Genomic DNA, 25,552 nt, shown 5'->3' with positions numbered 1-25,552 from the left:
TGACCATCAACCCAAGTGTGTTCTTTTAGATAAAATTTTTACTAAAACATTAAATTTTTAGCGAAATTGATGTAACAACTTCCTTAGCAGTGAATCAGTACTTGTAAAAGAAATAATAAAATTTATTTTTTAAAATCATTGAATTTTAAAAGCTTTGTAAAAGATATTTAAAATGTTTGTCAATAATGAAGTATTTTACAATTTGAATAGTTAGGGTCGAAGTTAGAAATTTTATAGGAACTGAAATTAAATTTTAACTTTTACGATAGTAAAAATATAATTTCACAATTTGAATAGCTCATACTTTATCATTCTTAAATGGTTAAATTAATCAAATTTTATCATTTTAAAGAGGCTAAGTGCAATTTTATCATTGCTAATTTAAAATTTTAAAAATTTAAAAGATCTAAATAAAAAATCATTTTAAGGGCGAGACCCTGTCAACCCATAATATGACCACTGTGAACAAATAAAAAATTAATGAAATTGAATAAATAGCTTGTTAAACCATACCAAATTTAAGCTAATTTAAATATTTAATTTTATTATTGAATTTATAAAATGAATGGTTACATTTTTTCTAATTTTATTTTTATTTATTATGCAATGATTGATCAGTGGTTCAATCAATGAACTTGTTATTATTTAAATGACATAATTAATTACTTATTTCCAAATCTACCCTTGAGTCAGAGTATATAGTATATCAGTTAAAATAGGTAATAAGTTGACATATTTTTCACAAAATTAAAATTTGGTCCCTTTATTTTAAAAATTTAAAATTTAGATTTAATTACTAGCACTATTTTTAAAATTTATTGCTATGACATTTTAAAATTAAAAATATTTACTTGCTAATAATATAATTTTTAAAAATAGCAATGTAATGAACTTAAATTTTAAAAATAACTTTAATATTGTTAACAATTAGATTTGAATTTTGAAATATGAAAAAGTAGAGGATTAAATTACTAGAAATAAAATTATAGGGACTATATTTTAAATTTACAAAGAAAATAGGGACTTATGGCATATTAAAACTTATGATTTCCCCGACATTGGGATAAGGATCCGATCCAGTCCATCCGGGTCATCCATATTTAATCGTCTCGTTTCACCGCCCGCTCTTAATAGACTCTCAAATTCTCCCACTCTCTCAAGTTAGGGTTTTTCTTTCAAAATTTCCCTTTAAACGAAAGCAAGAAAAATTCCCTGTGCGAAACAGAACCTTAAAGAACCCTTAAATATGGAGGACGACAGTGAGTACGATCCACAGCTAATGGAAGATGAAGACGACGAGGAGATCACGCAGGAAGATGCGTGGGCGGTTATCTCTGCTTACTTCGAAGAGAAAGGTTTGGTGCGTCAACAGCTCGACTCGTTCGATGAGTTTATCCAAAACACGATGCAGGAAATTGTCGATGAATCGGCTGATATAGAGATCAGGCCCGAGTCACAGCATAATCCTGGTCATCAGTCTGACTTCGCTGAGGTTCTTTCTTTTTCTTTTTGTTGAATGAATGTATAAATTTCGGTTACTAGGTTGGATTTAGTTTTTATTGGAATTTTATTGTAGGTTATTAATGAAACGAGAAAGTTCTAGTTTAGAAACTGTAGTAGTTAATTGTGTCGTTAATTCGAAGTTCATCTTAAAATTCGTTAATTTCATGTTTATATGTTAGGTTAAATCTTATTAATTTAGCGCTAGAACTCAATTAAAAAGATAAGGTAAGCAATCTTGAAACTCATTAGTGAAGAGAAAATTTAGAACTGAATAGCAAATTAACTGCCGAAGCTACTTTACCATGATAGTTGAAGTCCTTGAATACTAATATCTTACATGTTTTTCTATGGAGGAAATTGTTTCTTTTCAATGTATATTTTGTTTGCTTGGCAGTTAGCCCCTTTAACTCTATATGGATCTAATCAAGCTCAAAGTGTCTATGTGCTTAAGTTGGTTGTTTCTTTTGTTTGGTTTTCTAAATACTAGTGTCTATTTGCAGACTATCTATAAGATTAGCTTTGGTCAGATCTATCTAAGTAAGCCTATGATGACTGAGTCGGATGGTGAAACTGCGACTTTATTTCCAAAAGCTGCAAGGTTGCGGAATCTCACTTACTCTGCTCCATTGTATGTCGATGTAACTAAAAGAGTTATTAAAAAAGGGCATGATGGTGAAGAAGTCACTGAGACTCAAGATTTTACCAAAGTGTTCATCGGAAAGGTTGATTTCTGACATTTCTACTTGTAAATGGGGAATTTGATTTTTAATATTGACTCTCATATTCCCTATATTTCATGTTATTAGGTTCCTATAATGCTTCGTTCGAGTTATTGCACACTATATCAAAATTCAGAGAAGGATCTGACTGAGCTTGGGGAGTGTCCATATGATCAAGGTGGGTATTTCATTATCAATGGGAGTGAAAAAGTTCTAATTGCTCAAGAGAAGATGAGCACAAATCATGTCTATGTCTTCAAAAAGAGGCAACCAAACAAATACGCCTATGTAGCAGAAGTTCGATCCATGGCAGAGTCCCAAAATAGGCCACCAAGTACCATGTTTGTGCGGATGCTTTCGCGGACGAGTGCCAAAGGGGTAAATATAGTTCTGGCATTTGGATGCTTTTCTCCACCATCTTATCATTCGATGTGGTAGTTGGTTGTAAAAGCTTATGATTTTACGGTTTTGTTGGTTTCCATGCATAAACTGCAGGGCTCTTCAGGGCAGTACATTCGTGCTACTCTTCCATATATTCGTACTGAAATTCCTATCATAATCGTGTTCCGGGCTTTGGGATTTGTTGCTGACAAGGATATATTAGAGCATATATGCTATGACTTCTCTGATACCCAGATGATGGAGCTTCTTCGGCCTTCCTTAGAAGAGGCATTTGTGATTCAAAACCAGCAGGTTCTGTTCTTCTACTTCATCTTTTTCCAGAGTTGTCACTAGAGGTGTTGCTTAGGTTGAAATTTTGATTATAATGAGTGTTATTTGTCACTTTCATTGCTTCTGTATGAGCTATGTTCTGTGCACTGCTCATTTCTATTGCCACCTAGATTTTCATGTTTACCGAAGTTGCACTTTTCCAGTGTATACATTTGAATTGTTGTGTGTAATGATTATGAGATGGTTAAAGTTAGGTCATGAATTGAGATGTTAGTAATTTCTTATGCTTATGTTTTCATGTGGCATACCTTATTGAACCTTACTAACGTGGCTGTGTTGTTCTCCTCTATCTCAGGTTGCATTAGATTATATCGGTAAAAGAGGAGCAACTGTTGGTGTTACCAGAGAAAAGAGGATTAAGTATGTGCTGTGTTGCCAATTTTCTTGGGTGATGAAATGTTTAATGTGAATGTTCATAATGCTCATTAAGAAGCCTCTGAGCATCTCCTTACAGGTACGCAAAAGAGATCCTTCAAAAGGAAATGCTTCCTCACGTTGGTGTTGGAGAGTTTTGCGAGACAAAGAAAGCTTATTATTTTGGGTAGGTATAGAGGAAATTGCTGTGATTGTGTTATTGTGTTCTTATTCATTCCTAATTATTGTTCTTTTTTCCAGGTATATCATTCACCGGCTGCTTCTTTGTGCACTTGGCCGAAGGGCAGAAGATGATAGAGATCATTATGGCAACAAGAGGCTGGACCTTGCTGGTCCTTTACTTGGAGGCCTCTTTAGGATGGTTTGTTTTTTAGTTTGATAGTTATCAAAATTCCAATGCTCAGTATCATTTTGACTGGCTATCTAATCTTTGGTTGTGATTTCTACTGCTGCAGCTTTTTCGGAAGTTAACTAGGGATGTGAGATCTTATGTGCAGAAGGTTCTTTCCCTTAACCATTGTTTTTTTAGATCTCACTGCAATTTGGCTTTTGTTTTTCCTGGGTTTGCGCTTAAAGATTTTATTGCTGGATGCTAGTGTGTGGATAATGGAAAGGATGTAAACCTGCAATTTGCTATCAAAGCAAAAACTATTACAAGTGGTCTTAAATACTCACTCGCTACTGGAAATTGGGGGCAAGCAAATGCAGCGGGTACAAGAGCTGGGGTGTCACAGGTTAGATCTGGTTATTGAGTTTTTTTAGTGCAAATTTATATTGAATTTCCCAATCCCAAAATTTAAGCCATAGCATAAAGTACCTATACCTCCACTGCTTAGCCTTTCCCCGGTTGGAAGTCCTCATGTGATGTTCTTGTTCAATCATTCTAGGTGTTAAATCGTTTGACATATGCCTCCACGTTGTCGCACTTGCGAAGGCTCAATTCTCCTATAGGACGTGAAGGTAAGACCATCGCTGCTGTATATTAATCATCTGTCCTGCCTACTTCAACATGCATTAGCTAATTAAGCTTTTCTTTGCCAGGGAAATTGGCTAAGCCACGTCAGTTGCATAACTCACAGTGGGGAATGATGTGTCCAGCTGAAACACCAGAAGGACAGGTGAGCATTTTAAGTAAACTGCCAGATATATTGGTTGAATTACTGTCCCGTCTTACAATGTTCCAATCATAATTGTTATTTGTGGCTGCATCAGGCCTGTGGACTTGTAAAGAATCTTGCCTTGATGGTGTACATAACTGTTGGATCAGCTGCATATCCTATTCTTGAATTTTTGGAAGAATGGGGTACAGAGAATTTTGAGGTATATACTCATCATAGTTTCTAATGAATTTATACCTCCTCTCTTTTTCCGCCTTCTTTTTCCTTAAGGTTTACCTGGTTTGACATTTTCATTCAATATTCAGGAAATTTCACCTGCAGTTATTCCTCAAGCTACGAAAATTTTTGTCAATGGTTGTTGGGTTGGTGTGCATCGAAATCCTGATATGCTTGTAACCACATTGAGACGGCTGAGAAGACGGGTATTGTATTCTTTGTATTGGGATCTTGTGCATAAAACTTTAGTGAAACTGTTGCAATGATCTTTCTGCTTAAGTGGGATGTCATCTAAGAGAAACTGTTATGTTGTTTGCATGTTAATCTATGATGCGAGATTGAGAGTTGAGCTCCAGCTTGAATGAAAAGCATATACTGTGTGACATTTTAACTTGAATAGAATGATGTTTATGGGTTTGGTTGCTGATGGATCTTTAATTGTGTAGGTTGATGTCAACACTGAAGTTGGTGTTGTTCGAGATATTCGTTTGAAAGAACTTAGAATATATACTGACTATGGCCGTTGCAGTCGGCCATTGTTCATCGTGGAGAAGCAAAGGCTTCTAATAAAAAAGAAAGACATCCATGCATTGCAACAAAGGGTGAGCCACCTGTAACCTTCTATATTTCTTGAGTTTAACTTTATCTCCATCTTGTATATTCATTGTTTTTCTTCTTGCAGGAGACCCCTGAAGACGGTGGCTGGCATGATCTTGTAGCCAAGGGATTTATTGAATATATTGACACAGAAGAAGAGGAAACAACTATGATTTCCATGACCATCAATGTGAGAAACAAGAGTCTTATTGGTCAAAATCTATAGTAGTAAATAGTTAATGAACTCAGCTAATTGCTTAAATTTTGTTCCAGGATCTTGTCCAAGCAAGAATCAATCCAGAGGAAGCTTATTCTGAAACTTATACCCACTGTGAAATCCACCCTTCACTGATTTTGGGTGTTTGTGCTTCAATTATACCATTCCCTGATCATAATCAGGTATTCTTATGCCTAAGATGAACATCAGTTGATCGAATTGTTTAAAATTTTTTTCCATTTTACTCATTTATTATCTATTGTTTCAGTCCCCGCGTAATACCTATCAATCTGCTATGGGTAAGCAAGCAATGGGTATATATGTCACCAACTACCAATTTCGAATGGTATGTATTCCTTCTCATTTACACGATTGCACTGTCATACCTGGGAGATATCATGATTTATCCTTCCATTTTTTTACTCAGGATACATTGGCCTACGTTCTCTACTATCCCCAAAAGCCACTTGTTACTACACGAGCTATGGAACATCTCCATTTTCGGCAGCTTCCTGCTGGCATTGTAAGTTTGAAATTTTGTATTATCTGTTTTCTTAGTTACTTCTCTTTTTGCTATACCTTACAGTTGTTTTTTTGCCACTTTTTCTTTCTCAGAATGCTATTGTGGCCATTGCCTGCTATTCTGGATATAACCAAGAAGATTCTGTTATCATGAATCAATCATCAATAGACCGTGGATTCTTCCGATCACTTTTCTTCCGTTCTTACCGGTAAGATTCTATTCGTAACTTTTTATGCTATTTCTTTCTTTAGATATTAGCCTTTTGGATCTCATATTTGACCTTTTTTCTTATTCCATATTAATGTTAATTGTAAATCTCCATCCTTTGCACTTTGCAGGGATGAGGAGAAAAAAATGGGGACCCTCGTCAAAGAAGATTTCGGCCGACCAGATAGGGCTACCACTATGGTGAGGACTGAGCATGACTTCACTTGTTTGTTAATTTTGGTCACTTCAAAATTTGCTATAACATGAAGCCAAATCTTGTAATTTAATTTAAAATAAGCAAATGGTTCAATTGTGAAACCAATTCAAATTAATTCTTCTATTTTTGTAATATTAAATCGAGGCATGGCTTTTTGAATGTTGGCATATGACACAAATTGCTTTTTGCAGGGAATGAGGCATGGCTCTTACGATAAATTGGATGATGATGGTCTTGCACCTCCTGTAAGTGCAATTTAGCATACTGGTTCTACATCCATGTCATTGTTGTATAAAATCGGTTGACTTAACCATTCATTCCTGAAATTGAATTTATTGTTGTCGGTTAGGGAACAAGAGTTTCGGGTGAGGATGTAATTATTGGGAAGACCACACCTATTTCACAGGAGGAAGCTCAGGGTCAAGCATCACGCTATTCAAAACGTGATCATAGCATAAGCTTACGACACAGTGAAACAGGCATTGTGGACCAGGTAAATACTTTTCAAGTTGTTGTTAGTAATACTTTTAATCACTTGTGCATCATGTTAATTAATCTGTTTGAATGGTGTAACTGCTTGTCTTTTGGTTATTCCATCATTGCACTGACTAATTCCTATTCATGTGTAGGTTCTATTGACAACTAATGCTGATGGATTGAGATTTGTGAAAGTAAGAGTAAGATCCGTTCGGATTCCCCAGATTGGAGATAAGTTCAGTAGTCGGCATGGTCAAAAGGGAACAGTTGGCATGACTTACACCCAAGAAGACATGCCTTGGACTGTGGAAGGCATCACACCTGATATCATTGTGAATCCACATGCTATTCCTTCCCGTATGACAATCGGTCAGCTTATTGAGTGTATTATGGGAAAAGTTGCCGCTCACATGGGCAAGGAAGGTGATGCAACTCCATTTACGGATGTCACTGTAAGTTGCAATCTCTTAATTCTTGGATGTTGAATAATTCCGTATTTTCTCGAATTAAGTTTCTTGATGTTCTCAGACCGTGTTAAATGCATATACATGCTCTGAGACTATGGATACATTTTAATTCTTTTGGTTTGATGTTTTAGGTGGACAATATCAGTAGAGCACTTCATAAATGTGGGTATCAAATGCGTGGTTTCGAGACCATGTATAATGGGCACACAGGCAGGCGGCTTACTGCTATGATATTCTTGGGACCCACGTATTACCAACGACTAAAGCACATGGTCGACGATAAGATCCATTCACGTGGTCGGGGTCCTGTTCAAATTCTAACGAGGCAACCTGCAGAGGGACGTTCTCGTGATGGTGGTCTTCGTTTTGGAGAGATGGAACGAGATTGCATGATTGCACATGGTGCTGCCCATTTCCTTAAGGAAAGATTATTTGACCAAAGTGATGCATACAGAGTCCACGTTTGTGAACGATGTGGATTGATTGCTATCGCAAATCTAAAAAAGAACTCGTTCGAATGCAGAGGATGCAAGAATAAAACCGATATAGTTCAGGTAACCCTTTTCTTTCCCTTGTTTCATTACATCTTTCTCCATCGTCATTCCTTTTGTGTATTTTTGTTGCTAAAGAATGCTCCTACATAGGGGTGTAATCGAGCTGAGCTGAGCTTGAATATTGCAAGTTCGATTGAACATTTGTTTTTAAGCTCAAGCTCGGTTTGAGATATAATTGAGCTACCTGAGTTCAAGCTCGATTAAGCTCATCTACCGATTTTTGTACTCAAGCTTGAGCTCAATAATTAAGCTTAAGGTTAAGAATATACATTAAAGGTAATAATGTAATTTAATAAAATGAAAATATGAAAAGCTCGATAAGTCTCACGAGCCATTCAAGTCAAGTATTACTAAGCTCGAACTCAGCTCGATAATTACCAAATTAAGTTTAAATTTTTTCGAGTCAAACTCAAGTAATTTGCAAGCATCAATATCTCATTTGCACCCTTACTCATATATACCATATTGTAAGGATGGTGACAGGCCTGTTCAAGTTGGTAACTGTGGTTACTGTTGCAGTAATCTTAGTTTTTAAAAGACCGAATTGAAATAACGGAACTTCTTTGGTTCAGATCGGTTTTTGATTTTCTCGGGCTAACGTGCATGATACTGGTTGACAGGTTCATATTCCTTACGCTTGTAAACTGCTGTTCCAAGAGCTTATGGCAATGGCAATCGCTCCAAGAATGCTTACGAAGGAACCGCCCAAAGACCAAAAGAAGAAAGGAGCGTGAGATGCACGTGATCTAAAATCAGGTCAAGCTTTATTGCTCCTTATTTAGAATCCTCCCTTTATAATAATAAACACAGTGGAGATTCTGAATAATCTTATGAAATTTTTATTTCACTTTTATTGTCTACATAAATGTTGTACTACTATTAGTTGAATATTACATATATTATGTATTGCTAATCTTGAATTTTTTGTGGGTGTCATTACCAAATTTTGTAAAAAAAAAAAAAATTATATACAAACTATACTTTCTTCTAGTGTGTTATAATTTTTTACTTCAGTGTTTTGAAAAATATGTTTACATTTAGGAGTTAAATTTCCATATAACCAATAATTTACTTATTGATTGATCTTTACATGAAATAGTGATATGCTCAGGGCATAAATCGGCACATCAAGACCAACAATTTAGTCAGCGAGGGGTTACGTCAGCAATGCTCTTGAGAAGTAATTTAGTTTGCATGGTCACTTTTTTGCATAAATATAAATATATATATATATATATATTTGCTTGGTGCTGATTCTTGAAATAGCTTGAGTTGTATCATCTTTCCCGACAAGTGGCTCACCTTTATATCATAGGTTTGGGCTTGGTGGGTGACTATTTGCCCAGGTTGAGGCGTTCTTGGACATAGGCTCTTACGGCAATTGCTGGCACGTTAGGTTTTTTTGGTAGAGTATTAGAGGCAAGATCTCTTAGAAGATAAGTATCTTTCGTTGTTGAGGGATAGATCAACTGCTTGACGGATAAGATTTTGATAGACTTCTTCGGAAGGAATTGATCCCCTCAACTAGGAAATGTGCAAATTTTTCAAAGAAAAACAAAAATTTCATGTCTGAACTGCAATTAATCTAAATTAGATAAAATGATTTTTTAAAATATATAACTGAACATAGGATTTTTTACAGGCTCCATTTCTGGCGGATTCCCAACCAAAAATAAAACAAGAAACAAATCAAATTGACACAAGGCGATAATGTAGCTGCTTAGGATCAAACTGGGGACTTTCATCCTAAATAGTACGCAAAGAGATTTAAAATATATTTTAATAAAAAGTGTTTATGAAACTATATGAAGAGATAATTTAATATAAATATTTAATTACAACAAAACGAGGTTGCTGCCCAATACCAAATTGGGGACTTTAAGCGTGTAAAGACTAACAAGATAAAGCAACGAAGCAGTTGACTACTTTCCATTCCATATACACAAAAAGCAACACTAATAATAACAAGACAAAATTAAATATAAAGAGATTTTGGTAAAAGTATGTTTTCACCCCTTAACTATCTTAATGCGGTATAATTTGATTATAATTTATTTTTATAACCTCATTACTTAGTTAAAATAGTCAGTTCTGTTACTTTTGGGATCAACATAATATCATGGTTTTTTTTTTTTTTTGTAAATTCCTTCCAATAAAAAATATTCATATTAACATGATTAAAAAAGGTGCTTTTAAGAAAGTAACCTCAATTAACAAGTGATATTATAAAAGTAAAGTAATTTATAGCATGGAATAACAAAATTTATAGCATGCTTCAAATGGCGGGATCTTTTCAACGCTTTCATGAGTTCTATAATCTCCCAATTTCTCTAAAAATTGATTAATCCAAAATTTTATGGTATCTAATTGACTCATAATATCAACTCAATTAAATTCTTAAATAGTACAGATAAAAATAAAAAAAAGAAATTGGTATCGAATTAATTTATGACAGCAATTTAGTGACACACTTAAATAATAATAGACGAAAAAAAAAAAAAAAGCTCATTATACCCAAACAACACAATTAAGTCTATCCACGAAGTTAAATAAGCAAAAAAAAACTGATATTTGAAATCCAATCACAAATCACATGAAATTCTATTAAGAATGAAGTCACTAAATTACTTGCAATATAAATACTATGGTAAATATGGAACGCATAAAGAATCAAAATCTCTCGAGGAAAATAAAAAGAATGGGGAAGAATTAACCTTTGTAAATGTATTATGCTGTCGATTTTGCTTCTGGTTCTGGTTCTGGTTCGGCACCAGATCGGTCCTTACTGGCCGTAGTAGCATCATGTTCGGGGGCAGAACCATTTGCCGTGGCATCTTTTTCGGGCACCACTTTCTTGGCAGATGCTGTTCCATTTGAAGCAGCTTCTTTTCCGTCTTTAGGGTCGTTTTTTCCATCCTTTCCTTCTTTACCTTCCTTTGTTGGAGGAGGTGGAAGCATGTGAGGCGGGGGAGTATGCTTCAGCTTCACGAGAATGTGCCGCATTCTTGAAAGATCAGCCGGTTTTCCGGGTTTTGGTCCTTGGATGACAGTTATTGAGGGCTTATTCTCTTTGTCTTTCTTCCCTCTTTTCTTTTCGATATTAGGGACCTCACGAGGAATGAGTTCTGCTATTGCTGTCCAGTATTGTTTGTCCGCAGTCTTATGGAACTTCTCTTGGTTAGCCACGTACAGCTGCTCCAAGCACAAAATATAAAAAATATCAAGATCAAAGATTTAATCTACGGGCAAAAACCATTTCCGGTCACATCATTTTCATCTCGATTCCAGATATAATAAATGGCCACCGCAGTCAAATTACAGTAAATATCGACAGCAGATAGAACCAAAACTAAAGTCTCAACATTGTGTTGCAACCGCTATTTGAATCTATGATGAAGATATAGCATTCGCATGCATATGCGCGGATATGAAAACTCATATTGTTGGAAAGATTACCTTTTCTCTTTCTCTGTTATTACTTTTGTTGGTCTCAATTGTTTTTTCCCTTTTCTCATAGAAAGCTCGCTTAAACACTTCGGCTTCTTCGATTATCTGGCTCCTCAACTCTTTCTCCTTCTTCTCCTTTTCCTCAAGCAGAATCGCATTTTGACTGCAGCAACAAATTGAATATCAGCAAGATAAATCTTTTAGGCTGCCAACTAACAATTTAATTGAACAAATATATACCATAATTTCATACATCTTTTGAAGACAGACAACAAAAAATTAGTAAAAATGAAGAATTCGATAATATCAGTAAACTATATTCGAGTCAATCTCAAAAAAGGAGTTCATTGCAATGTCCATATCAGCTAAAGTTTTCGGGAGAATTGATCACCCAAGTTGACATTATATCAGAGTTTTCGAGCTCAAATCATTTTTCAGCTTCGACATTTCTTCTCCACTTAGGTCCCCATGCAAACCTGTAAATAATTCTTCCTGTTTGCGGGCATGTTAAAACTTAAATATGATATTCGGTTACTGGCTTAATAATTTAAAATAAAGCATTTAAATGTTATGTGCTTTTTACAAATATAAGCATATTATATTCAGAATCTACAATAATGCATATGATTTTCAAAAGAAAATGATTTCAATGAAATGATAAAGTGTTCCAAAGCTATTCAAACATCTTCTGATTGGTAAGTTCAATATGGATCTCGATCTTATACATCAATTATTAAACAAATCTATGGCTTATGCGATCGTAAAAGCTAAAACTGCATTCAAAAGGTTTCCTAATTTGTTCATCAAAGCTAACAAACACTCATGGATTACAATGGGTGGAGTATGAACTAAGAACAATATAAATTGAAAACTAGAACTTGAACTATTTGAACTTCATACCTAAAAAACAAAAAGCTTATTGCCGCAAAAGTTAAAACCATGGCAGATCTAAAAACACGCAAGGATCGTTAAAAAATTTGAATTTATAGTAAATCTTAGTTCAACTAATGCCAAATTTTATGAATCCGAATTGGAAGTATTGCAGATCTAAGCTGAGAAAAATTGGTAAACCAGCAGATCTGGTCAAATTTACACAACAAAAGTCAACAAATTGAGCGATTCAATTTGAAAAGAAAAGAAGAGAAAATACTACTACTCACCGCCGCCACTCGCGAAGAACGAAGCCTTCCTCAGGCTCCATCTCAGTAGGAGGAGGAAGCACCGGTCCGTCAGAAGCGAAAACATCATCGTTTCCAAGACCAAATCCATTGGTTCCATTTCCGTTCTCAACTGGAATCGCAGTAGCGAATGGAGATTGCGAGTAGGCATGAGTCGGATCAGAGGATCCGAATCCGAAGATATCAGCAGAGGCAGTGACGTCATCTATCGCCACATCGCCCCCGTCCCCGGTAAACTGCTGGTCATCGGTGAAGTTGGAGTAAGAGCCGTAATTCGAGTAGCTCTCATCGTCGACGGTGAAAGGATGGTTATTAGGAGCAACGTGAATCTCTTCCCCTTCCATTCCGTACGCATCAAAGGACGCCATCTTTCCTCTGTGAAAGCAGGGAAAAGGAATTGAAATGGAGAAATATCTATAGAACGCGGTAATAACTAATAGGTCTAATTCTTAATTCGGTCCCTCAACTTCACAAAATATTTGAAGGGTAAACTACAACCAAGGTCTCTAAACGATTAGTAATTTTACATTTTGACTACTCAACTTTAAAAAGTTACAAAAACAGTCACTTAACTATTCGAAAGTTTTCATTTAAGTCACTCAACTGCACTAATCGAACGCTCTCCATCTCCTTCTTTCCTCCAAATTACCTTTTTTCATAAAACGGCTTTAAACGTCACGAATCTATGAATCAAAATCCAGACAATTTTGTTCTTCAATCTCTAACTTTGACTGTTAGATCGACTTGCATCTAAGGTATGTTATTTTACTCGTCAATAGGTACTAATTCCCTATACCGATCGTCGAATCATCGCTTAGAAGTTACTAACTAGACTTTTTCTATAAAAAACTTAATAGCCAGTGACTTAAATGGAAACTTTTGAATAATTTAGTAATCATTTTGTAACTTTGTAAAGTTAAGTAACTAAAATGTAAAGTTACTAATAATTTAATAACTTTGAGCGTAATTTACCCATATTTGAATTTAATTCTTTATTTTAATTTATCTAACTTAATCCTTGTACCTTACCAAAATTGAGAAATCAGTTTGAATTGTTGTTAAATATAAGAAACTAAACTATTTATTTTTTCTAATTTATTGTATATAAATTATTATCCATTGATTTTTTGCTAATTATTTGCTATTTTACCTGTTCATTTCATGATCTGTTAGAACGAGAAAAATTTTTCTACTTAGTCATCTGTTGTTTTTGCCCCACGGTTGTTTGATGTTTTATTGATTGTATCGTGAGCTAGAGTGATTTGTGACAACTGAGGTTGGTATTATGGTTATCTGTATAACAAGTAGATTGGGGTTAAGCCTATAGGTGATCCGAATAATAAGATCATTCAGTGGATGAGGCTCTATAGACATATGATCGTTGTGTCCAAATTATGTTAACAAATATAGTGTCTTAATTCTCTCATTACTTTGCTCCTAGCATTACTTTGCATTCAACAGTTTTGCCCGTTTCTGTTATAACAACAATTGGAATGAAACTACTTTTCAAGTGCGAATCAACCATTTTTAATTTTTTTCAAATTTTAAAATATTATTTTAATAAAAATAGTATTTGACTTTTATTGTAACACCCCTATTTCATATTCGTCGTCGAAATAGGGTTACGGAGTATTACCGTAAAAATGTAACTTAAATCATTCATTTCTAAACATTTCATAAATCATAGCATAATTCTTTCAAACACATGCGTATCGTCCCTTATTCGAGTCCTCGAGGCCTCAGAATCACTTTAAAAACGACCCGGGACTAAATCGGGAACATATGAAACCTTAAGGAAAAAGTTGAAAAACTTCACACTGCAAAGGTCACGGGTGTTACATCTATAAGAATAAATCTCAAAATTACAAACGACTTTCGGTTTAATGTGCAATTGTATATATAAGCTTTAGTTTGATGTAATTATACACATGAAACTTTGATTGTGTTTAAAATGTATACATAAAACTTTAATTTTGATTCAATCATACATATTTATAGAAATAAACAGATCAATTTATTTTTATATTGGATAAATATAATTATTTTTGTATGTAATAAATAAATATAAAATGATGCTACATTAATAATTATATTAATAATTTATGAGAATTGAATCAAACCAAAACTTCATTTATAAAATTACACAAAATCAAAATTTATATATTTAAACTAAAATTTATATATAATTTTAAGATTTACCCCTTTTAAGTTCAAATAAAATATTTTAAATTTCTAATATTTAAATTTAATTTAATTTAGATTCAAATAATAATGTTAAAACAATAAACAGATTCGGAAATTATATAAATTTGTATAAACACATATACAATACCATTCCTACTCTGAGTATTGGACAATGAGTAAAGCCAACTCGTCTGGGATGAAAAAAAAAATTTGCTTTACATCAATAACAACTCGATGAACTCGGAAATTGAGTTAACTCAGCAAATTTCACCATTGTCAGTCTCTGGTAAAAGCTGACTACCGTTAGTAAGCATTGTTGATTGTTAAGAGTCTCGAAGCTATGCAGTTGTTTCCATCAATGTCCGCATCCCATTAGCACTGCTTTAGTAAAAGTATCACGAAAATCCTTATACTTGGAGCTAAATTCTCTACTTAAAAAATAGGCAAACTAGTCTTCTATACATTAAATCAAAAAGTAAATTAGTCTTTCTATTAAAAAGTTTTATCTATTTTCACAGCGGAAACATGTGATGCCACATGTCACTGTTTAGTTATTCTATTGGCCATGTTAATTTTTAATAGTAGAAATAAATAAAAATTTTAAAAGAAAAAACTTGTTTGTTACTTAATCTAATGTACAAAAACTAATTTGCCCATTTTTTAGTAGAGGCAAAATGCAATCCGACACCTCCATGATATTTTTACTGCACTGCTTCTGCAAACAACCGAGTTGTGTGGAGACTTAAGTATTTGCAGCATCAACAAAAGAAGAGTGCAGACTGTTGTGGCACCCGCTGCACCTCCCTTTGCAGCGTTGTTGGGCTGTTAAGCGTTTTGAGGGGGAAAAACCCAATACATTAGCACATTCATCATCTGTTTGAGCTTGGTTGTCGCTGAGAGGGAAAGACGAGATGGTGAGTTCGTGCATGTAAATCTTTGCATTCTATCTGTAAAACACCTCTCTGCTTGCTTTCCGGGTGGATTTCAAGTCATGACATCTCATCCGTTAGGCTTTCAGACACAATATGAACAAAGAGCGAGATTACAAGAAAGCTTTTTAGGTCTTCAGGGAACCCAAGGAGCATTCTTGGGATATCTACCGTAAGAAGCCATCCACTGTGGAACTTGTGGAAACTCTGGCTTTAGACGTTTACCTTGTATACCTTGCAACGAACTGGTCCAAATAACCAATGATATAGCAAATAAGAACGTTAAATGGAGCAATAATTGTTTTTCCACATCGAGCCATAGGTAATGGAAAAAGTAAGATCTCACACCTCGAAGAACTCTGACGATTATGCGTAAATTGACCAAGCATTGACCTTAGATTTCCAAGGGCCTTTTCAGCAGCCTAAGGGGGAGAAAAAAGAGCATGTCAACCCAGTTCCTTTGCCCAGTTCCTAAGGGGCAGAAACTATGGATAGTAAAGAAAATGAATATGAACCTAAACAAAAGTATAGGTACCTGCATTTTAGCCTCTTCCCATGTCAACCCAGTTCCTTTGCCGAAAACCTGCCCATCTACTTCAACCTAAATGAAGCCAGAATAAACGAACTGCTATAGTCGAGGGAGAAAATTAACTTAACAATCACAAATTTTTTATTTTAGTCTAAAAATGACCACAACATCTCTTCTACCCAAGAATGTCTGAACCAGACTGAATGCTGATTGAACCGGTTGGACGAGTACTGGTCCATAGAATGACTTTGAACCAACTAAACCAAGAACCAATATGGGCCGGTTGAACCAGCGATTGAACCAATTGAACAGGATTTTTTGAATTTTTAATGATTTTCTAATCGAACCGGTGACCTGACCAGTTCGACCACTGGTCCGGTTTAAAAAACATTACTTTTACTGCAACACCAAATAATAACTGAAGAGTTTTAACCAAGAGGAAGGAACCCCAAGAAATTCAGAGATCAATTAGTTCAGGCTCTTAAAACACATAGTTCAAGTTTATGGTCTTCAATTCTCATTGTGTGTTGTTTCTTTTTCCTCGGTTTACAAGAACTAATCTTGGGCTAGATCACAAAAAAAAAAGTCATTAAATGCTAACCTGTGCATATACTTCATCATTCTGAAATGGATTAAATGAAGGAGGCTGTGCTTGAAAAGCTACCCTGAGACCCTCCATCATGCACTGCAAACAAACCACAAATTACCAACCCGAAATAAAGATTAAACTAGTGCTAGTAATCAAACATTTTAAAGACTAAAATAACTAATGAGTTCCTGAGATCTCTCACTAGTTCTTTAAGTGCAGCGATTGAACCCATAGATCTCTTGGAGCCTTCGAGCCTCGGGTCAACAAGCCTAGGTGATTCTGATGCAATTGAAAATGACATAAATTCCTCTTTAGATGATGGTTGGTTCCCATGTGAATTCATATTACCAAGAAAGGCAGTGTCATTCATGTTGGACAACCTACTTACATCAGCTTGTGCAGAACCAGAATCAGGCTTAATATGAGACAAATATGTATCTGCAAGTATATTGTAAGACAGTTAGAATGGCTCCAAAAGAATCCACTGCAACAAGAGAGCCTGAATGAATCAATGCACAGTGACAAAAACAAGAAACATGCCAAAAAGACATTCCTTTGAGATCTTGCACCATGAGTATTTATAACATTGGCCTACTATATTACTGGAAAATTTAGCATTCTTCGAAGTAGTTGTCTTTCAGTGTCTACCCTCTTTATATCCAGTTTATATCACAAAGTTCAATAAAGCAAAGATTAGGTGTAAGATTATTTCTAAGTTTAGCTCTTGTGCATGATTATTATTTCTCTAAAAACCATTAGAGTGGATATCATTTGGTCAAATTTATATATACGGCAGAACATACTTCTAGATAAGAATACAAAAAGGAAGATATATTACCAGCTAAATATCTTATAGAATCCTCAGCAGCCTGACACTGGGCTTCTCTTCTTGTTTTACCAATCCCTTCACCGATTTTCTCCCCGGCAAACCAAGCCTACCACAGATAAGAAAGAGAATAAGCAAAGGAGAATTGTCTCCATATTGAAATACCAAACAAAATCAAACCCCAAAATACTAATTATACTAATAATAATCATATATATTCTAAAAATCCAAATTAATTTTGAACAACAGACATATAGCATGAAAAAGCTAAAACTAATTTACAAGTCAAAGAGTTTATTAAACCTCAATGGAGAATTGCAGGTCAAGGCTAGCAACCAAAGCTGATCTGAATTCCACCTACAAGTTTTAGAAACAAAATTTAGAGGCAGTAAGCATACAGAGAGCTAAAATGAAGCATATAGCTATATCACATTTGTAAACGTAAACATTATGGTCCAACTCAATAATACAAATTGCTTCTGAATTACCTTGGCTCCACACTTCATTGCAATATCTTGTAAAACTGCAACTGGGGTTTCTCCAATTGGAATAGTATGTCCTGATTCAAAATCAAGAGCGTTGTGGAAAGAAGATGATCTACCAAGTGGTATCTCCTCACCTTAAAATATAGAACATCCATATATAAATATAATGAAATCAGACAACAAAAGTATGATCACTCAAGCTGAACAAACATCAAAGTAAACAACCTAGAAACACTTCAGCCTGCTAAAAAACTTATAACAAATATCAGACAAGAAGTACTAATCTATTAACTTCCATTGAAAAGAAAATTCAAGTTTCCAGGAAGAAATGCAAGAGAATTGAAATCAAATGAAAAGAATAACAGTTTTGGCAGTAACAAGGACGCATTGGATAAAAGGAAACTCAGCATTCATCTCAATGTAAAATTAATTGCTTCAGCTTACCTGAAAAAGAATGATAACTAGATGTATTGTTTAACCCCAATCGGTCATCTCTTCGAAGTGCCTGCAAATGAGTTATGCTCTAAGGTAACCATGTTTCACCAAGTAAAGGTAACTTTAACCTTCCACTTTAGCATAGAAATGAATAGTTACATGCCAGATTGCCACAAAGAACCAATTACCTCTTTTTGGAATCTTCGGTTTCCATGAAGAATTCTATCAGATGTAATAGAATTCTCAAACTTGGGAAAAAAGGGTGGATGTCGATGTTTCTCAATATTCATTCGCTCAGGATCCAAAGGAAAATCTTTGGGAACTGCTCGGTTCAGTTGTCGTTGGCTCATCTCCTCCTCTGCAGGAAACCAACTTCCACAGGATTGAGCATGCGGGATTGGAACTTGCATTTTAGGTCCTACAGGTGGAAATGCAGGTTCTGGTGTGTGATCTCTGGTATCTTGCCCATGCTGCAGTATCAGAAGCCTCCTCCTTGTATCAGGATCTAATTCTGATTCTGGAACCTCACCTTCTTCTCTTGCTGGGGAACTTTGCAAGCTTTGTTCAAGGGCCACAACAGGAGCCACTGGTGTAATCACTTGAGCTGCCTCAGGAAACTCAACTATTGGCAATGGAACTGAACTAGAAGATGGTATGGTGAATTGTAGAGAAGGAGCAAGTCTTGGATCTAGGTTAATGGCTGCTGAAGAGACAGTTGATGCAGCTGAAATTGCCTCCTGCACGAACCGAGCAAATGAAAAAGAAAAAGTTTATAAATTAAATCCACACATATGAAAATAAAGAGAAAACAAACATAGTGTATATAAGCCTAGTTCCATGAATCAAAAGAGCCTAAGAATGTCAATTACCTTTAGTCTTCTTTCAACCTCAGCATCTGCCATGCCATCAAACAAAGGTTGATCTTTGTTTCCATTTGAAGCAGAACTGTCATCCTGAAAGGCACAGCAGATCCAAATGTGTTATAAATATTGAGAAAGTTAAAGAAAAGGCAAAATGCTGTCATGGCTAACCTCAGAGACCAAATAGTTGCCCACATCTGGAGGTGACGGAATATCTTTAGTATCATCTTCATATGAAATTTCAGGTATTCTTTGTAAAAGGACTTCATCATATTCTCTGTATCAATTTCCAAAGGTATTTCATATTTTCAAGAAAATTTTGGAAGGCATAAACAAATGTGACCAATTGAATTGCTCAACCTTTAGTATAAGGAAGGCACAATTATGCAGTTGTATAAGTAATAAGGAATCTTAGTTTTATTACCTGAAAAACCCGCCTCTAACATTGCAAGCAACATTTCTTGCAACACATAGAATTGGAGTAGTATTATTTGCCTACAATATAATGAGTTGCAATAAGTACATATTGCTAAAAAGATGTTGAAAACTAATGCTAATATTGCACATGTTGTTGTAAAAAGCCCATAAAGAGGGGAGACAATTTCTCGTCATGCATACTTCAGCTTGAGGGGCATGGTAAGGGGAAAATGCAGGAACAACATGCACACGAGGTTGATCTTTCTGATCCCAAACTTTTAAGCGATCATCAATAACCAATGCCATTTTTGGATGGCATATTCCATCTTGAAAGACATTGAATAATGATTTCCTATAACCTATTCATACAAAAAATAATTAGTAGTAAAAAGGGAAAAAAACACCCCCAAAACCATTTCAGACACAAAACAGATCCAATTGCAAGCTTTGCATGTAAATCAGCCTGATCAATATAACTAGCTTACCGGCCTTAACACAAACAATACGATCCAACAATTCTTTTGAATTTATCAGATTTGACTCGGGATCAAGAAGCCTCCACATTTCCAAAGCATAATCCCTTTCAGCCATTGTACAAACATAAACCTCAAACCGTTTTCGTCCTCTTGCAGTCAAGTAGCTTCGGAGATCCTCCCATGCAGGCCTCAATCTCACAAGAACACTAGTATCACGAATCTATGGGAAATATAAAATCAATCAATTCAATCTGTCCATCGACAAAAAACCATAGGAGAATATGAAAAAGCCTCTATATGATCAACTGCATACAATTCAAATAGTTCCTCATTTACAGGATGGAATAGGGCAGCACTGAACCATCAAACACAAGAAAAGAACAATTGAACATGCAAAATATCGTCACTGGAATCAATAAAGCCTATACCTGTGGATTGATGCGAGTCAGAATAATGTTTTTCTCTTGTAACCGAATGAGCGGTCGAATAATAGGTTGATGACTATCAGAATAGGCTGGAACAATCTCTGACTGAACCTTTATCACCTTCCCATTTTCAACAACCTGATCATTCTCTACATACTGCTTTAATATGGTCTTATCATCTTGATAATGCTTTACCTCTGCCATCAGAGCCGCAACGCGTTGTGGATCAACCTCGGTGTTTATCTTTCGTTGTAAAGACTCTATTCTGTCCTCAAAGGAGCGCATTGTATTCGCAACAATGAGAGTTTCATCCAGATCAAAGACAATTCCTAGACATCTTAGGTTCAGCATGACAAGACAAGAATCATAGAGTCCCCTTCCTACATTGAATCCCCAGAAACAGGGTCTGTCGCTATTCCTAGAATACATTGCAACCAAATGGAGCTCAGAATCTCTCACAGGCATTACTGCAGTCTGGAAGCACCAAATAACACCACCATTAATTCTCACAAAATTTCCAATATGAAACAAAAATGAAGTTGCATAAACATCATAGAAGCTTTCCCCAAAAAATTGTAAGATATGATCCAAGTAAAATTCATCCACAAGGGACAAGCTTTGCTAATTATAACAGGCTTAGATGGCAAATGCCTGTAAATCAACAAAGGTAAACAACTCAATAAATTCAGGGATAAATAAGGCTTCTAACAGTTCTAGTTTCTGATGATTTTAAAATAAAGTTAAGAGAAATTTGTTGCAGTTCACGAGTTCATCTTCATGCGTTCACAACAATTGTCAAGAAATTAATAATCAATAACATCATAATTCCTCAAGAAAACCAGTTCATATTTCTTTTTTCTGGATGCATAATCAGTTTAGACAGTTCACTGAAATTCTCAGTTCTCTAAGTTGATGCAGTGTTTCAGCAAAATTCGTCTAAATTTCAACTTGGGGTCCTCTAAAAACATCTGTCCAGTAAATTAATAAGTTCCTGAGCAATTTTAACATAATTTTCTGAACTTTTTCTTTGTTTCCCTCTGGGGTTTTAGTTTTAGCTCAGTTTTTCTTTTCTTAATACTGGGTTTTTGTTGAAGTTTTGATGGGCAAATTGGTGGGTGGGGGCTATACCTTGTTGTTTCTGATACATTCAGAGTGCAAAAGATGAAGCCGAGGCATATCTTCAGAAGCAGAGTAGCTGCTGTCCTTTGGTGGTTCCATTTTGAAGCAAATCCCATTACAAGTAATGGTATGAAGCACTGCCAATGGAGGACATCTCTCACTGCTTTGCGTCAAATATTCTATCCTGATTTCCTTCATTTCTTCTTCCTTAAGCTGCTGTTGTTGTTGTGGATAAATCTCCACATATCCCAACACCTCTTCCCTTTGATACACAATTGATTTGTACATGCTCATCTTCAGTTTCAGATCGTCAATTTCTCGTCAAAATCTCGTCATCAACAATAACAAAAAAGAAACTTTTACGAGTTTTTTTTCAATCGATTCGGTTCTCTTTAGATTTTGACCAGATTTTTCTTTCTATTTTGCAGATTGCGAGTCCAGTAACAACAAACAAAAATCAATTTGAAAGATCAAAAGCAAAAATTAGGGTTTGTCTTTATTTGGTCAGATTCATTCAGGTAGATCTGCGCTTTTTGGAGAGTTCGATCTCAAAAGTTCTTTTAGAAAAACTTAATCAAGGATCTCGCTTGCTTTTTTTCTATGCATCGATTATTTTGTTGATTTTCGATTTTTTCCCTAATTTTCTCGTCTAAGAGAAAATATTGCTAAAAGAAAACAACAGAAAAAAAAAAATCCTAGATCCAGAAATTTGTTAATTTCCAATTTTCCCCCTTATCTTCCCGTCTCAGAGAAAAATATTACTAAAAGAAAAACAACAGGGAAAAGAATCGAAAGCCATAAATTTGTTAAGTTTCAAATTTTCCCCTAATTTTCCCGTCTCAGAGAAAAAATATTACCAAAAGAAAAACAGGAAAAAAAAATACCCTAGCTGCAGAAATTTGTTGATTTTCGATTTTCCCCCCTAATTTTCCCGTCTTAGAGAAAAATATTACTAAAAGAAAAACATAAAAAATAGATCCAGAAATCTGTTGATTTTCGATTTTTCCCCCTAATTTTTCCGTCTTAGACAAAAAAATTACTAAAAGAAAAACATGAAGAAAAAAAAACCTCTAGATCCAGAAATCTGTTGATTTTCGAAATTTTTTCCCTAATTTTCTCGTCCCAGGAAAAAAAATATTACCAAAAGAAAATATCAATGATTTTGGTGATGAAGAAGCGAGATAACCCTAGATCCAGATAACCCTATATTTCTGTCCTTAATATTAAACAATTATAAATTTGTTGGCCAATAACAAGAATAAACAATTTTATATATTCGCGTGAAGAAGAGCCTTTTAGCATTGAGATGCTGGGGCTGATTTTCAATTTTCCCTTTTAACTTTTTTTTTTAAATCCCATGTACGAATGATGACGAGCTGCTGGGAGGAAAAGGACTAATTTAGTAATTGAGGGACGTAACTGAATATGAGGATAAAATTTTGGAGTTTAATGATGTTTTTGAAATTTTTTGATTAGGTTAACGTCCCGGATGGTTAACGTGGCGTGTTGCTATTGGAAAGTCGCTTATATGGTGGTTGTTGTAGTATGTTCTAGAGATGTGTGCCCGTGACTGCTCGTGTTGCTTTAGATTTTCGTGATTTTTAAGGATTTTTATTAACGAGTTGTTAACTAATATTGTTATTTTATTTGAGTTATGTTTTGAAAATTTTTGAAATATCAATTTTTTATCAATTTGTTTAGTTTCAAAAATAAAATAAAATAAATATTTTTTAAAAATCAAAATTTTTGGATTCAAATCTCATTTCGTGTATGTATTTTTGTAGGTTTTATATAAAATCTAATAAAAAAACACCATTTAAATGATATTTATTTCTTTGTAAAAATAACGTGGCTTTTATAATTTCACGATTGAAATGAGACTCGATTGATGGATAGCAGCAACTCATTTATTGGTACATTGAGAGAGGCTCTTTACTCACACATCAGAAGACACTTTGCTAACATCAAGGGAGCATCTCGTCATACCTCAAAGGGCCTATTATTTGCACATTAAGGAGCATATCGCCTCTTCTCATGAAGCCACCTTGCTCGCACCTTAAAAGGGAAAGAACTAGTTGAAACACTTCCTATGAGTTTTTAAGCATTTATTAATATTAAATGAACTGTATAAAAATCTATTTTATAGATAAATGAATTGCAAGAAAGATCATGCACGAAGCATGTCAATTAGTACATTTGGACAATAAATTCATCCTACAAATATGGAATGTAAGGCATTTGAAAATGTATTATTTGCAAGTCACCTGTCGTCCAAGTATGTAAACCTAAGTATGTTATTGGAAATAGGACAAAGTATTTATTAAAAAACCATGCTAGGTCATCTAGGAAGTATATTGTCACAACGAGAACATCTCTTCATAAGCCATGGCATCTCAAGGGCTTCAATGTCGTTTCTAGCAAAACCTCTTCAGGCTCTAATGTCCTATTGGGTTAGGCATTTTTATGATCGACTACCAACGAAACAGCTCTATAAAAACAGTATCCTTTTGAGGGCCCCAATGCCATTTCCATCAAAGCCTTTTGAGACTTTAATGTCTCATTATGATAGGCCTCTTAAGGCCCTAATTCCTCTTAAGGCCCCATCGGACTAGGTTTCGTTTTAGGCATATGCCTTCCAAAGGCCCTAATACCATATTTGACTAAGTCTCTCAAGATTCACATGCTTCATCAAGTGAAGCCTCAAAAGCCCTAACTAAAAAGCAATTACCTAACCCCACTAGGCATAGCCTCCTAAGGCTTTAATATATAACATTATAACATGTCAAGTAAGATAAGAATATTTCTAAACAACTCATAGCACTAAAATACAAATTTCTATTTTAAAATATAATTTGTTTTAGTAATATGATAAAAAATAAAGAACATTCTTATCCATTCAAAAGTTTTTCTAAATTTGTATTATTGGTTTATAGAGAAATGATTGTAATGATTTTCACTTTGTTTAGAGAATGAGTTGTCATGATTTTCAGTTTTTCCTTCTAAAAATTCAAATATAATTAAAATACTAAAATCATAAAGAAAAATATGATTTGTTATTTTTAATTAGATTTTAAACAACGTATTCATAATTAATTATAGTTGTTAGAATTAAGTGACCCAAATTCTTATTTAAATAAAATACGATGGAAAATAAAATAAAAGTAAAATCCATATAGAACTAGACTTCTTTTATTTTATTTTAGAATAAGGTTTTAAACCTTATTAAACTCCATCTATTTTATATTGATTAGGATAAGGTGTTTCAATCCTACTAGAATATGGCTTTGCAAGCCTATAAATAGACATAGTCTATTCCTCTTGTATTTGAGTAAAAATTTTTCGACATAGTGAATTTTCTTCTCCTCCGCCCGTGGTTTTTTTCCGAAAGGGTTTCACGTAAAATTTATGTGTTCTTTATTTTTATTTATTTTATTCTATTTATTTTTCACAAATTGGTATCGAGCTTAGGGTTATTCATCTCGATCACGGTAATGGCGTCTTTGAAGTATGAAATTCATTGTTGGATCGCAACACCGATTTGATTTGTGGCAAATTAAGATGCAAGCGTTCTTGCAGATGGATCTAGAGGATGCCTGCTAGGGATAGATAAGATGCCTTCGACATTAACAGATGAAGAGAAGAAGCGTAAGGATCGAAAGGCATTAACACAATTACATCGCATTTGTCCAACGAAATTTTGCAGGATGTGATGAAAGAGAAAAGCGCCATTG

General features: G+C 34.7%; 3 protein-coding genes and 1 long non-coding RNA gene across 7 annotated transcripts; 2 read left to right on the top strand and 2 right to left on the bottom strand.

Annotated features, from left to right (window-relative positions):
* Window positions 1-1,066: 1,066 nt before the first annotated feature.
* Window positions 1,067-9,542, top strand: LOC108483155 (DNA-directed RNA polymerase II subunit RPB2). 3 transcript variants are annotated; one of them, XM_053029847.1, is made up of 26 exons: window positions 1,067-1,492; window positions 2,004-2,225; window positions 2,310-2,600; window positions 2,718-2,915; window positions 3,250-3,314; window positions 3,409-3,495; window positions 3,570-3,690; window positions 3,785-3,829; window positions 3,926-4,063; window positions 4,217-4,289; window positions 4,371-4,447; window positions 4,542-4,649; window positions 4,753-4,869; window positions 5,110-5,265; window positions 5,346-5,450; window positions 5,534-5,659; window positions 5,746-5,823; window positions 5,905-6,000; window positions 6,093-6,208; window positions 6,339-6,408; window positions 6,616-6,669; window positions 6,774-6,917; window positions 7,054-7,353; window positions 7,500-7,922; window positions 8,543-8,678; window positions 9,034-9,542. In XM_053029847.1, exons 1-25 carry the CDS (start codon window positions 1,247-1,249, stop codon window positions 8,654-8,656), a joined length of 3,570 nt encoding a protein of 1,189 aa, XP_052885807.1. In that variant the 5' UTR covers window positions 1,067-1,246; the 3' UTR covers window positions 8,657-8,678; window positions 9,034-9,542. The 3 variants fall into 3 exon arrangements, with proteins under 3 accessions (XP_052885807.1, XP_017641874.1, XP_017641873.1); XM_017786385.2 differs by having other exon boundaries at window positions 9,022-9,542; XM_017786384.2 differs by lacking the exon at window positions 9,034-9,542 and having other exon boundaries at window positions 1,068-1,492; window positions 8,543-8,912.
* Window positions 9,543-10,430: 888 nt separating this feature from the next.
* Window positions 10,431-12,966, bottom strand: LOC108480435 (clathrin light chain 1-like). The gene is made up of 3 exons (XM_017783439.2): window positions 12,530-12,966; window positions 11,379-11,532; window positions 10,431-11,114 (listed from the first exon to the last, which is right to left on the bottom strand). The coding sequence occupies exons 1-3, from the start codon at window positions 12,913-12,915 to the stop codon at window positions 10,650-10,652; spliced, it is 1,005 nt and encodes a 334-aa protein (XP_017638928.1). The 5' UTR covers window positions 12,916-12,966; the 3' UTR covers window positions 10,431-10,649.
* A 1,855-nt stretch (window positions 12,967-14,821) lies between these two features.
* LOC108483565 (RNA polymerase II C-terminal domain phosphatase-like 1) lies at window positions 14,822-23,211 on the bottom strand. Of its 2 annotated transcripts, XM_017787028.2 has the most exons (17): window positions 21,831-23,211; window positions 20,706-21,176; window positions 20,287-20,497; window positions 20,003-20,160; window positions 19,809-19,879; window positions 19,556-19,661; window positions 19,394-19,477; window positions 18,713-19,261; window positions 18,534-18,594; window positions 18,093-18,223; window positions 17,908-17,961; window positions 17,617-17,713; window positions 16,981-17,216; window positions 16,791-16,874; window positions 16,196-16,261; window positions 16,009-16,082; window positions 14,822-15,905 (listed from the first exon to the last, which is right to left on the bottom strand). In XM_017787028.2, the coding sequence occupies exons 1-17, from the start codon at window positions 22,113-22,115 to the stop codon at window positions 15,797-15,799; spliced, it is 2,847 nt and encodes a 948-aa protein (XP_017642517.1). In that variant the 5' UTR covers window positions 22,116-23,211; the 3' UTR covers window positions 14,822-15,796. The 2 variants fall into 2 exon arrangements, 1 of the variants encoding a protein (XP_017642517.1); XR_008284223.1 differs by lacking the exons at window positions 14,822-15,905; window positions 16,009-16,082 and having other exon boundaries at window positions 16,206-16,261; window positions 16,981-17,057; window positions 17,167-17,216; window positions 21,831-22,116.
* On the top strand, window positions 22,249-23,498 carry LOC128294046 (uncharacterized). The gene is made up of 2 exons (XR_008284224.1): window positions 22,249-22,339; window positions 23,298-23,498. It is a non-coding gene; the product is annotated as an uncharacterized LOC128294046 (long non-coding RNA).
* The last annotated feature ends 2,054 nt before the right edge of the window (window positions 23,499-25,552 follow it).

This window comes from Gossypium arboreum, chromosome 6, assembly GCF_025698485.1.
Source record: "Gossypium arboreum isolate Shixiya-1 chromosome 6, ASM2569848v2, whole genome shotgun sequence".
Classification (NCBI taxonomy): domain Eukaryota; kingdom Viridiplantae; phylum Streptophyta; class Magnoliopsida; order Malvales; family Malvaceae; genus Gossypium; species Gossypium arboreum.
This window is presented reverse-complemented; position numbering and strand designations above follow the sequence as displayed.

Bases quoted from the DNA above. Each gene is read 5' to 3' on its own strand.
- LOC108483155 (XM_053029847.1), top strand. From the start codon at position 1,247: ATGGAGGACGACAGTGAGTACGATCCACAGCTAATGGAAGATGAAGAC. The intron at 2,226-2,309 runs GTTGATTTCTGA...TCATGTTATTAG, and splicing joins CCAAAGTGTTCATCGGAAAG to GTTCCTATAATGCTTCGTTC. The intron at 5,660-5,745 runs GTATTCTTATGC...CTATTGTTTCAG, and splicing joins CATTCCCTGATCATAATCAG to TCCCCGCGTAATACCTATCA.
- LOC108480435 (XM_017783439.2), bottom strand. From the start codon at position 12,915: ATGGCGTCCTTTGATGCGTACGGAATGGAAGGGGAAGAGATTCACGTT. The intron at 11,533-12,529 runs GTGAGTAGTAGT...TTGTTGCTGCAG, and splicing joins GTTCTTCGCGAGTGGCGGCG to TCAAAATGCGATTCTGCTTG. The intron at 11,115-11,378 runs GTAATCTTTCCA...TGCTTGGAGCAG, and splicing joins ATAACAGAGAAAGAGAAAAG to CTGTACGTGGCTAACCAAGA.
- LOC108483565 (XM_017787028.2), bottom strand. From the start codon at position 22,115: ATGAGCATGTACAAATCAATTGTGTATCAAAGGGAAGAGGTGTTGGGA. The intron at 17,714-17,907 runs GTTTAATAAACT...TATCTGTGGTAG, and splicing joins ACCTGCAATTCTCCATTGAG to GCTTGGTTTGCCGGGGAGAA. The intron at 16,083-16,195 runs GTACCTATACTT...TCTCCCCCTTAG, and splicing joins GGGAAGAGGCTAAAATGCAG to GCTGCTGAAAAGGCCCTTGG.